This window comes from Primulina huaijiensis, chromosome 12 (genome assembly GCF_012295235.1).
Source record: "Primulina huaijiensis isolate GDHJ02 chromosome 12, ASM1229523v2, whole genome shotgun sequence".
Taxonomy (NCBI): Eukaryota; Viridiplantae; Streptophyta; class Magnoliopsida; order Lamiales; family Gesneriaceae; genus Primulina; species Primulina huaijiensis.
This window is the reverse complement of record NC_133317.1, coordinates 7,071,930-7,090,070: the sequence shown is the minus strand read 5'-3', so window position 1 is coordinate 7,090,070 and position 18,141 is coordinate 7,071,930. Positions and strand designations below refer to the sequence as shown.

The 18,141-nt window shown below is 34.3% G+C and overlaps 1 protein-coding gene and 1 pseudogene across 7 annotated transcripts in view; one reads left to right on the top strand and one right to left on the bottom strand.

The window, feature by feature from the left end:
• The window catches only part of LOC140989612 (uncharacterized), a 45,478-nt gene that overhangs the window by 22,835 nt on the left and 4,502 nt on the right, over positions 1-18,141 (top strand). Inside the window, exons 1-5 of one of the 7 annotated variants that reach the window (XM_073458899.1) lie at positions 1,104-1,229; positions 3,717-3,800; positions 4,550-4,674; positions 5,181-5,257; positions 5,485-5,920. In XM_073458899.1, coding sequence (XP_073315000.1) covers positions 3,752-3,800; positions 4,550-4,674; positions 5,181-5,257; positions 5,485-5,692 — 459 coding nt within the window. In that variant the 5' untranslated portion in view covers positions 1,104-1,229; positions 3,717-3,751 and the 3' untranslated portion in view covers positions 5,693-5,920. Of the gene's footprint in view, positions 1-1,103; positions 1,263-3,208; positions 3,801-4,549; positions 4,680-5,180; positions 5,262-5,484; positions 5,921-18,141 lie in introns of those variants that run through there. The other 6 variants (XM_073458900.1, XM_073458897.1, XM_073458898.1 and 3 more) reach the window with 6 other exon arrangements.
• LOC140989683 (phosphatidylinositol 4-kinase gamma 5-like) lies at positions 8,919-12,324 on the bottom strand (annotated as a pseudogene).

The following is an 18,141-nucleotide window of genomic DNA, read 5'->3' as shown; positions in this document are numbered from 1 at the left end:
AACCTCAGTCATTATCCTTGAGTACACACTCGGTAAACCATCAGACTAATACAATAACCTTCAAGCCACGTTGATCAGGTAAATTGTGGTGGCAAGCTCCATGCGACATGCTCATCCTAGAAAATGTTATAAAAAAATTAAAATTCTAACCATTAACCAAACATTCACTCACTCCACTAACTCGGACATTATTTGGAAATATGTGCAATAATTTTTCGAATGAATTAAATAAAGGTAAAATATAAAAAAAAATCAATCATATTATTTATGATAAAATTAACAAACAAGATAAATGTAACTTTAGTCATGTAATTTAGTTTGTTTTGAGTTTTAGTAATGTAACTTGTCAAAATTTAGTTTTCGTACAGTAACTTGGATTTTTTTTTGGGTTTTGGTCATTTTTTTGTCCAAAATCACTAAATCCACAAAAAATTAACTGATAATTTCCTACTGACTCATGTGACAATAATAAAACTTATATTAAGCACATTAAAATATATATAAACAAAAAAAAATAGAAAAGACAATTTTTCCTCTAATTTTGAAGTATTGAGAGTCGTTTTACTTTATTTTTCTCTTTATTTTTGGTTAAATTAATTTAATTTGAGTAATATGAGTTTAATTATAGTCACTTATACCACATATGAAAGAATTAGTACCAAAAAATCATATTCGATGAATTTTGTAGTTTCATGTATAAAAAATGACCAAAGCCAAAAACAAATTCAATTTACTAGATGAAAATCAAACTTTGATAATTTATATGATNATATTTGTGTGTATATTTAATTTTGATATAATGTTCATCTTTTGATATACTACTAACTCATGTAGTGTGAAAATCCAACAATTGGATCTCAAGACAAGGGCTGGACAACGTGAAAATATGTGGAAGATGTATGTTTGGTTGAGTGGATTAAACAAAAATAGATAAATAGTCAAATACTTATATAATGTTTAGTTAAAATTTTAATATATTTTAATAATCATTTTGATCGAGTTTAAGATCCAATTTTATGAATAACTATTTGATTATTAATCTAACAAATTAAATAAAATAAAATATCAAAACTATCTTATTACATTTTTGTCATCTTGTTTCTTATTTCAAAACCCTGCTCACTTTGGGACGTAGAAGCCGCAGCTGAATATCAATTACAGGTACTCTCGCTCTCACCTCAATCGATTCTTCATCTTGGTTTTCACCTCAATCGATTCTTCAATTACAGGTAATAATCATAAGTTTGTTGCCAAAAACTGAGGTTTGTTCTCGCTTCCCATGTTTTGAGATCTGTTACTGAAATCTTGTGTTTAGGTTGTTGCAACATCATAAAGAATCTGTTGCCAAAAACTGATGTTTTTCAGATGGGATTGTTTATTTTTGTACTCGATTGTTTCCTGTGCTCCCATCTCTGCTTAATTATAAATCCACTCTTTTGTTCTTAAGGTTTAAGCTGTCTTTGGATTACGTTTCTTTATTGGTGTTTGACTTACGCATTTGAGGTGCCAATTAGTGTACACTTTAATGATCATATTCCAATATTCTGTGTGGCTAAAATCGTTTGTGCCAAGAGTGCTCCACTTTTCTAAGCGGCCCGACATTTTATTTTAAAAAGTAGTGTGGTGGATTGGTTGTTGGCATTGCGTTTCGAGAAGAAATGCTTGAAGATGTGGTTTGTTTTCCTTCTGAGAAAGTAATCTCATGTAGCATCTTAATGTTTCTATTGGTTAGACATCGTTTAGTGCAGATAACGAAACATTAGATGATTATAGATTTTTGTTCCATACACTGATTTCTGATATGTATTTGCATCTAAAATATTGTGAAATTAAAAGATCAATGATTGGATAGAAGTTATTGTTTATTTGGCTGATAAAAACAAGAAAATTTATTGTGAAGTGTTAGCAATCAAATTGAAGATGCAAACCAACGAGTTACTCAACCTCTGTATTTCTAATGAGTTGCCATGTTTGAGGAAAAATATCTTGTGGTCACATTGCTGAATGGAATATGCGATGTATAACGTCTGTATTTAGGGGATTTTATGAGATTTCCTGTGTTTTGGAAGAAGAGGTTAAAAACTTGTGCTCCTTGTGTTGTCTGTGCATGAGGTTGCATGGTTTGGTTTTGGTACTATCTGTTGTTGTATAGTTACAGTATGTATGAATACATGAGTCGATGAATCACTTGCATTTTCGGCTTATAGAAAGAGATTTGATCATCTCCATGTGAGCTACTGAAAATGGATCAACTTTGAAAATGATTTATTGAGGCTATTTCAGTGGTGTTTATCTCAAGTATGCTAAAAAGAGTTGTCTATTTCATAATCATAAGCTGATCATTTAACAATTTTTTGAAGAAGTTCCTACTTTTCAAGGCCAGATTTTGGTGATCTAATACACAAACAAATCAAATTCAAGTATGGTATATGATTCTTGATCGAACTACGAGTAGTTGAACGAGTGTAAAATCATGGAAGTCCGACTCGGTTATAACACATATGAGGGAGATATCTAAAGCCTTAACGAAATCTTTGAATTAGAACTTGGTTTCAGTTCCAAAATAAAAAATGAACTAGAAATGATGACTAACGGCTTGATTCAAGTTCTTAAAAATGAAAAGGGTTTAATTATATTTGTTTTCTGTAATTTCAGATTTTAGGTGGATTATTGAATCCAAGTGGTGGGTTACGTTATTTATTGAATAAAAGATTATATTATATTTAATTTAATGATATTTACACTTATTAATTCAAAGATTATTAATATCTTTATTATTAACATTATTATTATTATTATCTAATATTATGTATTGCTTCCAGATGTGTACAACACATAAGTAAACTTAGCAAGGGTATAATAATAAATTTATTAATATTTAAAAGCTAATCACATCTTCAAAATGTTGAACCAAACAATCTTAATATTATCACATAATATTTGATTAATAATATATTAATCTTGTCATCTATAGCATAATCAATCATTTATTTATCTCATCACTTGTACCAAACACACCCTAACTAGACATATATACAATTATCTATAATAATAGAATAACCCAACATTCATGTGCCACGCGCCACACAATCTTCTTATGTAAGCTTCTTCTCATCGGCGCCTCCTCTCTCGTTTCCTCCCTCACAAACTGCTCCCACACCTCACGACCGGCTCGTTCTTCTGCTTTTATGAATAATTTGAGGTGCAGTCAGTAGCTTTAATGCTTCTTTTTTTAAAAGAATTTTGTTTTTCTATCCATTTTTTTTGAAGATTCCTCAAGTTTTCGGAGATTGTTAATGTGTTAGTTTTCGAGTAAAAACACGATGATTTTTCCTTCAATTTTTCAGTATTTGCGAAATCTTGATCTACAAAAATATCGTGTCAATTCAGGATGTGAATAAGAAACCTAATTTTGTATTATTCAACCTGTTCTTTTTTTTAATATTGTAGTTATCTAGACGGCTTTGTCGAAAGGTGTGAATGATATTAATGTATGGTAGTATCTACTTCATTTTAATAATAGTGCTAGGTCTTGTTTGCTATATCTATAATTGTTATCTGTTGGTTTATTTTCTATTTTGTGTTCTATACTGGTTTGAAACTTTTGAAGATGTGTGCAGGCTCTCTCAGAATGCGAACTGACGATTTGTTGTTGGAATCAACAATACACCAACACGAAGCTTTATAAATACACGTCTTTTCATCTTGTTGAACAGCATAATTTACTTCCTCATCATCACTCGGCGTTCAGATGTCACTAAGTGCTACTTTTGCCAGCCCAATTACAAGTTTATCAGTTGGTATGTAGTTCTCCGCTCATTTCATCTAAAGTTCTCCACGTTTTATGTATATTGAGTGTGTGGATGAGTTGGACTGCTATTATTCTGATATTTGGAATCCTTTCGTTGCAGTGGTTCAACATAAGTTTACAGGAACTAGTTAACTTTAACTTGAAGCATTCACAATGGTTTGAAGCTTGTCCCATATTCTTGATACAAGGTTTTGTGATACGCAAAACCTGAGCTTGTAAATTTATTAGATAACCACAAAGTGTGTTATTTTTGCTGAAGTTTTTTGAAGTTTCATGTGTTGATATTTCTAAAATAATATACATTTGTTTTTGGAGTAAGTCTTGACATAATAAGCGCTATTATATGAAGGGAGTAAAGAGTGCCGCAAGAATTGGTTGCCTAAAATGCTCATTTCTTTATTTGAATGACGGAAAATTTCTGTTGTCTGCTCCTTTACTTGTGTACATATTAGATGTTCCCTGCCTAGTATTATTTTCTGCTTTGGTATCTGTTTTTTGTAATTTCACTTGCTGCTTTATTTGCAGCATATTCACAAATACTGTCGAGAAGTCTACTTCAGCATTTTTTTTGTCTAGAAGTCTACTTCAGCATTTTTTTTTCTAGAAGTCTACGACAACATCATTCTGATCTGTTTTCATGCATTTAAGTGCCTGTGGACAATGTGAAATGAGGCATGAGCCATACTCGAGAGTGCATATATATTTAATGGTTGATGCTTTTGTGATACATTTTCGCAGCTGGATCAGAAGATCAATGGCTAAAGCAAAAGAAGAATGTTTGTTTCATTCCAGCTGGGCTTCGGCCACTTCACTTACATTTTCAGCCCTTGCGAACCAGAGAAAGTGCTAGGCCTGTTTTCCGAGTAAAGTACACATCTATATGTGCTGTTTCCTTGCTAATTATGTTGTACTGTGCTTGAGATCGGATTTACTCTTTACAAATTGATTTTGTAATGATGACTTTAAGAGATGGCCTTCTCTTTTTATAGAATCTCTATGTTTGGCAACAAGAGTTTCTTTTTTGAAACAATCATCGACGGTAGAAATGGACTGTTTTACTGAAAATCAGTGATAGGGTTTAGCCTTTTTTGGCCTTTCAGTGGTTGTCGCTATGTGGTCAACGAGGAAAATATGTTACACGTTATGGTTCTTTATGATCAGAACTTGTATATTTATTACCAAAAACTTCTGGCTCATGTTTGAGTCCCTGTACAAAATGTGATTTTTCTTGGAGGAGTCATTAGCTTATTTTCTTGCATCCTAGCACTTCCTTGTACTTCTGGGAACTTGTTCGAGGATATCAGAAACTTGGAGAATTTCCTGGAAGCGCAGTCTTTAAATACGTACTGATTCTTACCTTAAACTGCAGAATGCCACTTGTGCCGCACAACAGACACAAACAGTTACGAGGCGATCATCTACCATTACTGTTGCACCTTTTCAATGTAATAATCGCCTTCTTCATTCTTGATTCTTCAATTTACAATGTGCAGTTAGTTTTTTTTTTTTTTTCTTTTTGCTTTTTGTTCTGTTTTTTCTGGGTGCATTCTTGTGGAAGAACTTAATTTTATTTCGATTTACCCGCTTCCCATGTTAACCGTTTAAGCCTCTCTTTTGACAATATTAGACATCCGTTTCCGAGTAAATGAGACAGTATTGTAATGGATTCCAAGGAATGAGAAGTCTCGGAAACTTGATGATGGTGGAATCGGCTTTCCACCACTTGACGATGATGGAGGCGGTGTAGGTGACCGAGGCGGCGGCGATGACGACGACGGAGGCGGTGGAAGGGGTGGCGGCGGGGGGCACTGGTCTGGTGGATTTTTCTTGTTCGCCTTCCTTGCTTTCTTGAGCTTCTTGAAGGACCAAGAAAGTGAATAACGTTACCGACAAGAAAGGAGAAGATGCGGGGTTTATTGATTATGATAATCACTGTATTTCTTCATGTCCATTTGGTGGATTTGAGATTAACGGTCCCATGAGAGTTTTTGTGTTGTTTTTAATGGAAAAGTTGGGAAATGTTTTTGGAAGTATGATAGGAAGGAAAATATTTAAAATGCATGTGTCTTTGTAAAATAATTATGATTTGAGGTCTACGCTATTTGTTTATTTTTTTGTATATGTTTTTAATTTCAACGATTTATTTTTACAGTGGTAATTGCATTAATTTGAAACATGATTAGATATCACAAGAAAACACTTGAAATTGCTTAAGCTCTTTAAATCTTTAGCTAGATGAATAGTTTCATGTATCAACCATGAGTTGTTTTGAGTTTGATATGTTATATCAAGAGTAGCGATGTATTTTATACAAAATATTTGTGCAAACATCTAAATTCAAAATAAATAGTATATCTCTTGTAAAATATTTTCACGAATTTTTATTTTTGATACAAATCAACATTGTTCATATTAACAATAATAAGTAATATTTTGGACATAAAAAATAATATTTTTTCATGAGTGACCCAAATAAGATATCCGTCTCACAAATTTGACTCATAAGACAGTCTCACAAAAATTTTTGTGCAAAAAAAAGATACTGATGAACTCCACATTTATTTGTTTTGAATTCAGATGTTCACACAAATATCTTGTATAAAATATACCAAGAGTATCACTGTCGGTGTTGCGTAAAATGAACTGTTGTTCTGTACGTAGATTGCTTAAAATTAAGTTGTATCAAGTACCGATTGCGATGAAATCGGAGTGAGTGAAAAATCGCCGTCATAGATCGATGCTCGGCTTGATCCAATACAGTCTATATTTACTATCCTTTATTTTTTAAATAAAACCTAAAATAAAATGATTAGTATGGGTTATTACCCTTTTAGAATTCATTGAGTTCGCCCCAATATTCTTTTTTTGACAAGCACGAGTCAAGAGAGAAAGAATATCGAATTTTCGAGAGTAATTGTATGAAATTTTAAAAAAAAATTCATATATATTAAAATAACGAAATAATATATATAAATTAAAAATATATAATATTTTTAAATAATAAAGTTAATTTTTTCAAAAAAATTTAAAATATTTTGGATATAAAACGGTATAAACTGATATCATGCAAAAAAAATATCGATATGCCGCAACATTTTGATATAATCGGTATGTATAACGCCCCAGATTCGACGATTATCCTCACTGTATCAAGACGGGTCTTTCCAGCGTTTTTATGTCCTCCCTCACACGCACCCTAGGAAACTTCTCAGGGAGTCACCCATCCCAGAATTGTCCCAAGTCAAACACGCTTCACTTTGGAGTTCTTATGTGATGAGCTACCGAAAAGAAGATGCACCTTCTTGATATGAGTAGTACATATCAAATCTTTTAAGTCCTCCTCAACTGTACAGTCCCATACCTGAACAGTTTCGGAATCTCTGTCTTTCCAGTGTAAGATCGGTTCATTCATGTTCCCTCCGCCTAGAAGCCTGGCAGGAGCCGCTCATTGTCCATGCAACCTCATGGCACCGACGATCACCCCCCGCCCTATTCGGCCCAAGGCCTCACATGCCCACCAGCTTCCGCTTGGTTCGTCCCCGAACCACACCGTACCAGGAGAGGTCGGCTCTGATACCAACTTTAACGCCCCAGATTCGACGACTGTCCTCACTGTATCAAGACGGGTCGTTCCAGCGTGCTTATGCCCTCACTCACACGCACCCTAGAAAACTTCTCAGGGGGTCGCCCATCCCATAATTGCCCTAAGTCAAGCACGCTTAACTTTGGAGTTCTTATGTGATGAGCTACCAAAAAGAAAGTGTGAATGAAGACATAAGCACGCTAGAAAGACTCGTCTTGGTACACTGAGGACAGTTATCGAATCTGGGGCGTTACAGTATGCTAATTATACATACCGAAAATTTTGATATACTGATAAAACGATATATACTGAATCATACTAAAATCTCGATATATCGCAATATTTCGGTATAATTAGATATATCGAAATTTTTAATACGATATCGATATAAATATTATTAATATCGTAATTTTCAAATGTGCTATATGTATTTTTTTGATACAATACGATATGATACACCAGTACTAGTGATAAAGCCATTTTCGTACCGACTCAAACACCTGTGACAAACTTCATAAAAAGACAAAACAAAACGTGTTACGCTGTTCTTCAACAAGTGGCCAACTACGAGCCCACAAATGTTCCATCTTTTTGTTCTACTTCTTACTTTGTAACTTAAATGGCAACCACACAAGAATATGCCCACATGAAAGTTGACACCCAACCTCAAGTAATCAAACAAGTTCCATTAAATTACCCATGAAAAATGACCCAAATAGCCAATTTTTCAATTAAAGTTTCAAGATTTTGTGAATGAATGTGCCCGGGAACATGGACGAGTACATGCGAACGTTTTATTCACCAAGAAACCAAACTTACATGTATATTAATTTTGTAATTAATAATCCATTGTCCAAAATTTTTTTATGTGTGGGTGAATTTCTGTAAAATCTCCGAACCCAAACTTACATTTGTATTAAGTCCCTCATAGACGACTTTAAAAAGGATCAGCCCCTCTTGCAATATTGTATTTTTTGTTTAAACTTCGTACCTTATTACATCCGAGAACTTACACTTAAATTTTGAGAGTATCAAATAAATAAAACTATTTAGTTGTTTATTTTATATATTTCCATGCTTTATTTCTATATAGAGAGGCCAGAGGGCGTCGTTTTGCGAATTAATTGAATGTGTGTGACGGGGACTAAGACTGTAAACGAATCGAGCTGGTTTGTGAAATTTTCGAGTCGTCGAATTTATCGAACTCGAGAAGAATGCGAATATGCACGGACTTTTTGCGAATATGTACGGACTTCCTTTCGAGTCGAATACAAACTTAATTTTTTATTAATATTCGACTCAATTCGATTCGTTTACACTTTAACTCAGCAAAACTTTATTGTATGATATTATCACTTCACTTTGTCAGCATCGATTTCGTCGTTGAGTTACGATGACCAAAAAAAATAATTTAATTACCATTTATATCACATATATTTGTTTTATGTATTACCAAATCTGGTCATATTTATGAGAAACACAGAAGTTTATACACGGGTTCGATTTTTATAATACCAGACATACTTCATTTGCAAGATTCCATTCAACAAATTATTCATCCAACAACAACGAGTCGAGCAAGAAAGGTTAGAACCTAAAAGAATAATCACAAAAAAGAAATACAAAAGAATTTGAGTCAGCCTCGCCGCCACTCAGCTGGCCTTCAAAGAATATTTACACAACTGCTACTGCAGATCCTACCAAAGACTGGCTCAAGGGAGGAAGCGTGAACCAAATCTATCCTAGGTTCTCATGCGATAAGCCTGTGGCCCTATTTTCTTCAAATGAAATCCCACATTCATATAGAAGTTGAATCTTGATCTCAAAACTGGCAAGAAGTTCCGAGCCTTTGTCTCTGCTTCTGACCAAGGGTGATGGACTTCCGTTTGGCAAATGCGGGATGGAGCAACTCCTGAAACTTCTCCAAAAACAGCTCCCATTCTTTGTTGTCTATATCTGCTAGCTTCACGAAGCTAACACTTGCAGGGACCTGCTCGCTTACGCTCCTGTGGCTGGATGATGAACATCCAAGATAGCCATGATCGAGCTTTGGTACTGGAAACAATGGGAACTTCTGGTTCTTCTCACCTAAGCTAATATTTTTCAGGGAAGTTGACAGCTTCGGAATACTTGGATTCTTTGCTAGGATTGGAGTACTACTGAACTCAAGTTCCTCATCTTTTCCTTCATTTTCTCCCTCCTCTATACTCTCTTCTAGTTTAGAGAGTGGAATGCGTCCATTGACAGTTCCAAATCGGAAATCAAATGGTGTTCCTGACATGAAGGTTTCTGAAGAAAACTTCGGGGAGAAGTTATATCCAGCAGCTTCACAATCTATGTCAAACTGAAATTCGTCGGAATCTGTATCAGCATTGGGAGATAACATCTCTTCAGTAGTAAGCTTTCTTGCCTCAATGCATATGACTTCAAGTTCACTCGGTTCCTCCTCACTACTGCGAAACTCCCTGCTCATCATCTCCCCAATCTCAGCGAGACATAACCCATATGCAGCAGCTTCCTTGAGGNTCAGTAGTAAGCTTTCTTGCCTCAATGCATATGACTTCAAGTTCACTCGGTTCCTCCTCACTACTGCGAAACTCCCTACTCATCATCTCCCCAATCTCGGCGAGACATAACCCATATGCAGCAGCTTCCTTGAGGAAAATAGTACAAAGGACTAGGACCCGCAAACAAGCTTCTCGAATCATAGGGAGCTCACTTTGAAGCATCTCTGAATCGCGAACAGGGTCAATATTTTGTATGTACTCAAGTTCATCGTCTGAAAATGGGATCGAAGACTGTGGCCAGTGAATCCACTCAAAATAGGGATCTTCCAAAGTCTCAGGCAGGCAGAGGCCATGATCAATGGGGATCAGTTCCACTTGACCAAATCTCCCAACACCATCAAGCTTCCTAACTAAAAGATTACCAGCATGCCTATCAGTGTTAAGAATCCTAATGTCTAAAATCCCAATTCGATGCACAGCAGAAACAGGAAAATTGGATGTTCCAATGTCATTAGCATCAAAATCATGCGGAATGAACTGTTGGAGGGATGCAATCTTGGAGACAAGGTTCTTATGCTGGCACTTGTTTCCATTCACACCATCATTAACATTGAAGATCGAGTGAGTGATCTTCACCAGTGCAGTAGGTGGGACATTTGCAAATTTGTCAGAGTCGAGAAGATAAGCAGCCACTTCTCTGAACCCTGTTTCCCCAACCCTCACAGAGCGTTTTAAGCCTGGTTGACCCAGAGATTTTCCAACAAACCCCTTGGGATTGTTGGGTGCATATGTTTCTTCATCCGTGGGCTTCACAATGGCAACACTCTCACCTCTGCTATCTCTGAAGTAATATGCTCCTCCAAGCCCACTATGCACAGGAGTTGGATCAACCCCATTCTTAATTGCCTCGACAATTTTCTTAACAAGTTGTTTTGCTGGGTCGAAACGGGTTGAGTGCCCAACACCTCTATTGGTCCACTCTGATCTCTGTTTGGGATGCCGCTGCCCGTGGGTGACAAACAGGGAGTTGAAGAGCTTCGATGGATCATATTCCTAGTCAGAAGGAGAGGGGAATCATTGCGAATGGCACTGAGATCGTTCTTCAGAACTATGTCACCGAATGTCAAAGAACTATCCTCAACAGGAAAATTTATGGCAACTTGCAATCTCCTCTTTAGGGTATGAGCGTTGTCACTCACATCCAATTCCATACCCAACACACAACCTGTCTCAGTCTGGACAAAAACGCGTCTCCTTCCAGTCGGTTTCCCTCCTGTCCTATTGGTTCCATAAAAGTCCCCACTTCCAAGCGGATTCTTGAAAATAGCCACAGCCATCTGAGTCTGGACAGGGCTATCCAAGTTACGAGACATAAAAGGAAGAGAGGATACAGTGATGCTTCTTCCTGAAGATCGGAACAGAGAGGGCTGTTGCACTCCCAATGGGACTATACAAGTCACCAATCAAACAGAATTATCCAAATCGAACAACAACAATCAATCAGCTGCAACAAAATCTGAACTTTCCAAACTATAATAATGCTGAGGCGAAGAACTAAGCCGCAACTCCTTTATCTCAAAAGGCGAAACTAGAGAAAATACCACAGTACAATTCCAATGGAGCCGCAGATCAAAATCTGTAAGAAAATTATAAACTATCAAATCATCAACCATAAAAGAAATGAACAAAGAGACGCGCATTCCTAAAAAACACAGCAATGGACAATCAAATCTCTCATAGCCAAAAGAACATCAGATGTACCAAAAAAGGAGGGAACTTTCGCCCAAAAAAAAAAAAAACCCACCATCCTCCATATCAAGAACTGAAAATCTAAACATTCACACACATATTTATTTTCTGTAATTACCTTTTCAAGAAAAATCAAAGACAACTATTAAATATATGATACAATTTTTTTTTATTAAATTTAGACAAAAGTGGTAAAAAAAAAAAAAAAACGAAAATCAGATGGTACACTGAATCTACTCGCAACCCACAGATCCATGTTCGGTAAATTAATCAATCCCACACACTATCCATCAGATCACTATGTATTTTAATTTAAAATTAAAATCCTTTCCCATCTAACTTTCAGTACCAAGAAATCAGCTCAACACCCCATAGCAAAGACGATAAAAATAACCAAATGAAGTACGAAACAGCTTAAAATTGATAAAATCACTCACCACCACAACGTCAGATCTGAATTCTCCCGGTTCCCCCGATCACCGGAAAACACCCTGGATACAAACAAACACCACCGGAGAAACCCCAGACAATCCAAACTGCCGGTACGATGAAGGGCCAGAAGATCCAATAGCTACGAACTGAATCGCAAAGAACACCAAAATCCCCTGCTCGGGAAATGCTTGTTTTCGCTTGTGTAATATATTATCGTCTGCGGTGACCCAAGCTACGAATAAAACACGACAACTCGGCATCTCCAATGCTGCACCAAAAGCACCATTTTGGTGCTTCCAAATTTTGGTCCAGCCCATTGTCTTCAAATAAATAGCGCAGCCTCCTTCCTTTGCGCCAAATGGCGCAGAGGTTTTCATTTTTTTTTTATTTTTTTTTGTTTTTTTGTTTTTTTTAGTATAAATTTGTTTTTTTTTTATTTTTTTTATTACAAATAGTTATATTAAAACTATAAATATTATTTAAATTTATTAATATATAATATTGATTATATAATATAAACTTTATTCATAATTAAAAATATATTAAATAAAATATAATAATTAATATATGTAAAATAAAAAAATATTTAGAGAATATTCTTTTTGATGTAAGATTTGAATTAAATGGTTGGAGATGGATATTATATTTAGTGCACAAATCATACTATTTTAATGTAAAATTTACATAAAAATAGATTTTATGATGGAAGATGGTATAAAACATGTTTCGTGGAAGGCTCTAGAGACTGGGATCCCAGCCGTTGATTGAGACCTATGGAATGATCCGAACTGGTGGATATTTGGTGACGTGGAGATTATGGGTTGGGTGAATGACGTGCCTGGCAGGCAGATTCTTCTGACCGTGTATTGGACCAAATTGAGGAGGAATGATCCCTTGCATCGGGTGTTGCATTAACTCTATATGGTGAATAATTACGTTGAAATGTGCATAAAATATTATTATATTATATTTAATTACATTATTTCTAAAATTAATTATTTAAAAAAACAATATATGTGGACTTTGGGCTATCCACGCTAATTCATTTATATATATGCATTCGGTGCATGATATTTTCTACAGATTACATATATAAAAATAAATAAAAAAATTTATTAAGATAATACGTACATAATTAACCCGGGTGTTAGTTGGGTATGGCTGAGATTACTCACAAAAAGTGCATCGTATATTTGTCAGATTTCAAGAAAGGACAAAAGCTTCCATTCTTGCTTTTAATTAATTTTAGAGAGGACCACTATGGATGAATTGTTCATGAGTTCTTTTCATTTTTTTTATTTTTATTTTATAATTTTGATTTTTATCGATTATTTTTAGATCTAATTAAATCAGAGTTGAATATTAAGCCTCAATCGCTATTTGCTTGCACCACTCTTCACATGTTATTATTTTCAGCCTCTAACAGATTGATGGTTCATTTAAGACTATTAAGTTTTTTTGGCTACTCGCTTGACTTATCTGTTAGATTTGTGTTCTCTGTCATAACCTCCTCTAATGATTGTGATAGTCTTTTAACTCATCCCTCATATCATGCAGTGTCGTGTCAAGGTCATCTCGTGTGAATTCATCCGATTCTGAATTAAATATCATGTCATCAATAGTTTCCAACTCAACTTCTGAAGTATCTGGCTCAACATCGGCCATGAGACACTGAACATTCTCATCATCAATTTCACTTGTGGAGCTCTCTAAACTAGAATGGTCTGAAATTAAGTCAGCCCATTTGATTTTGTTTTCCTTGATAACAAGTATTTTTTTGATATTTTTTCTTCTTGAAAAATCTTGTCATATTTGGACATTCTCTTATCGAACGGCTTCTAATCATCTTTCTTCGCCCTATTACAATCTGCAATAAAAGACATTTCGTTCCACAGTTATAAAAATTTTGATTGTCATCAGTTTAATCTTTTATGATAAGAGATATATTTGGGTTGGTTCTTTCTCATAAACTTTTCATACTTTAAAAAAAAATAAAGACAATACTTTATTGCTTATCTAATCAATAGGTTTTTTACTAGAAGCTTCTTCATGGGCAGCCAAAATAGAAGTTGTGGAGGCTGCAGCTTTGATGGATTATGTAGTGGATGGTTTTTATTAGGTTCAAATTCTTATCTCAAATCCGTAAGCCTTTAGATCAGCAAAAAAATCGGGCAACTCGAGTTTATTGATGTCCTCGGACTCCCTCATGACCATCGCCTTTACATCCCATTATCTGGACAGTGCTCTCATGACCTTCAAACCAATTTCATGGTTAGATTATTTTTTTTATCAAGTGATGCAAGTTCAATAACAATATTGCTAAAAAAATCATCAAACTCATTGAGAGTCTTGTCGGACTTCGTTTTGATATTATTGATTTTCTGAATTGCAATAGTTAGCTTGTTGAACATATTCTTGTCGAGAGTTTTGTATATGATGTATTTGGCCACATTTTCGAGGTTGACCTTCTTCTTATCTTCGGTTGTCCATGCAGACCGGTGCTTTCCACCATCTATGATGCACCATTAGATATTGTTACGGTTGTATTGGCTTTCAAGATCCTCATTAGATCGTCAGAGATTACATATCACATGTCATCGTCTTGAGCTGTTAAATGTGCATGCATGCATATTTTTTAATCATCATAGTCATCTTTAGAAAATACTAGAATCTTGTTAAAGTATGTCATTAATAATATATAGTTATCAGATATTTTTTTTTAAAAAAAATTTCTGATACCACTTATTAGAATCAGATTAAAATTTAAGGAGGTGTATAAACTATTTTAAAACTTTGAATTGACCTTAACAATTTTAAGTTGTTAAGATATATTTTTGAACGACTAGCTTAATTGAACCACTGAAAAATGAATAAGTGCGAAAATGGTCCGACTTGACTAGTGATAAAGTATATACAAAGAAAATTGTAGTTAACAAGAAATGACTACATATGAACATATAGTAAATATGTGTAATGTAAAAATAGAATCTTATGGATGTTCGGGGATAAATACTCCTATGTCACTTCTTCTTTCACGTAGAAATGATTTTATTAAAAGATTTTGATTGATACAACTCTTTGTAACAACTCACTTCAATTAGGACTTATCATTAATTTGATAATTTTAGTATTCACTTCAACAAATTCTAGATATTTAAGAACATTCGTTTAACCAAAAAACACAATATAACTCAACGGCCAGCTTGAGTTGGTTGGGATAACATAAGGTAATCCTTGAAGATTTGATATGTTTTGATATGAGTGTGCTAGTTGAGCAGCTTAAAATATGATCTTTTAAGTATGCTCGGAATTCTTGAATGAATGTAAACTTGAAAGATGTGATAATCGTGATACAAGCGAACTAGTTCTTCACTTTGAAATCTACATATATATAATTGAAAACCTTTAACGGTCACATTTTCTCTTCAATGATCATATGTATTGTTACCCGGAAGAATGAACATGTCGCTTTAAGTCACCGTGCATTTAATGTTTATCTGTGTAATCATTTTATATCTAACAGTTATTGAACGACTTGACTTTCATCAATATTTTCTCATATCTGATCGGTTGCAGTGCGGTTGAAATTTAATGGTTTAAACACATGTACTGCATTTAATACTTGATCCAGTCTGATGACAGATGATCACTTGCAGCTAGAGGTCAGATGTTCTACGACTTGAACCTTGATATTTTGTCTGAACATCTTGAGTTGATCTTGAAATAGTTGTCATGCACCAAAACTTAATATAATAGAAATATTTTGACAAAAATAACTAATCCAAAACCTATAAGAACAAAGAATACTACGTTTAAATAAGAAATAAAATTATATGCATCCTTACGATTTGACATTCATCCACATAATTTCTAATTTTTTCATGTACAGATTTTCTTATATATCTTAGCTATACAACGAAATAAAAGGTGCTAGCTTTGTTGAAAGTTTTCCTTAATTGAGTTCAAGCAACATCCATTACTATCATGTATATAAAGCAGATTCCTCGCGAAAAATAGGTTTTTTTTCCTGAATCCTTTATAATAATTCCCAAATTACATTTCATAGATTAATAAAAAAAAAAAGTGAAATAATAAAAATTATATTGACATGGGTCTCAAGCACATGGGCCTTTTTGCTGGGCTTTGGCCCTATATTAACCCTAACTTTTGAATCGTTAACGGAAAATCTGCACCAAAACTAAAAATCGATAAGGTGATTCTCTATTTTCGTTTATTTAAGTTATGATATTTCTCTCTTTTCTTTGATTTGTTAAAGTTTTTCTGGCATTTTGTGTAGTTTGCGATTGAATATTTGATTAGATCTTTATTTTTTTTATAATAAGAACATAAATATTGATTAAATTTAACTTGAGTCTTGTGGAATTGAAGTTACTTCTTGTGATTGAGTTTTATTACAATAGAGTTCAAATTTGAACCCGTATCTGAATTTTATTGCATCGATCAAGAAGTTCAAATGGGCTGGAATATATATAAATGAGCTCACATACACACAAAAATAATTTCAATCCAAATTTTAATTTGATTACAGCTACATTAAAATCCAACCATGAAAAATTCTTTTGTTGCAAACAATATAATTTAAGAACACTTTGTGAGAATTCAAATTTTTGGGCATTTATTTAATTAAATATATATATGTATAAGAATTTATTTTCGAGTTATAATAAATTCGAAAATATTAAATAATACATGGTATTTGAGTGCAAGATACACAGTAAATTAAAGCTGGATATCCACCTAATTGGAAGGAAATATTACATACAAGGCAGCATTTCTCAACAAGGAAGCATATCAATAATATTTATGGAATGATTATCTCGAAATTATGAAAGGAGCATCTACAAATTAAGGAAAGATATCAATCGAATTATGGTAAGATTTTTACCATCCTTCTATAAATAGGAGAGGCTCTCATTCATAATTTACACTGAAATTTTCGAGTTTTCTCCCTAGAATTTTCGAAATTTCCTCTCCAAAAATTCTGCACGAGTCATCAAAATTCTGTTCAGGTTCAGAAATTTGTTTCTCTCTCTCGGTTGCTCAGAATCGGATCTTCATCGTTCAGAATATGCTTTCATATGTTTTGAACAACATATCCAAATTTCAGCAAAATCCAACGGTTTGTTTTTCGTTTATAGCTTTCGTAAAAAAACTGCTCAGATTTTATATGGGAACAGCATACCTACGGTTTTTCGTCTATAGCAGCTCAAAAAGACTTTAAAATTTGATCTCCACCGTTCATAAGTTAGTTGACGTACTTGTGAACATACCGTGACATTTAAGCCCGATCTAACGGTTCATTAAGGCGCAAAGAATTTTTGAAGATGGATGATTTTCCGGGCGATGTGCTGCTGCGTTTTCGAAGTGCCGGCTGCATGATTCTTCTATGAATTTCGAATTCTTCATGTTTTCTTCCAAGTCTAAGGTAAGTGGGTTTTTACTATATTATAATTTGCACACTTGTCCTTCGTAAGTGGGCTTTTGTTATGTATATATTCTTTCGTAAGTGAGTTTTTGTTTGCCACACTTGTTTTTTGAAGTGTGCTTGCGTTTAAAGAAATTATAATTTGTGTACGAATCTCCCTTCAGTTTTTGAAAATTCGTTCGAGCATAATTCCTTGTTCGTGATATATGTTCTTCAAGATTTGTCAAATTATATGTTCAAAGCACTGTTAGGATTCAATTGGATATGGGAAAAGATTTTCGAACTATGACCCTTATACGGTGGGATGGTAACCGTTGTACGTCCTCACTCCATAGAGGATTAACATATTGGACATGGCCTCACTCCTTAGAGGATTAACATATAAGAGACTGATATCAAGAAAGGATTTCCGAACTATAAATCTTATACGGTGGGGGTGGTAACTGTTGTATGGCCTCACTCCATAGAGGATTAACATATTGGACATGGACTCACTCCTTAGAGGATTAACATATAGGAGACTGATATCAGGAAACCATGGAAATGAGATGACTTTCAGTGCTATATGAGTATGCTAAACGAGTGTGTTATACTAGTATGATATGTTATGATT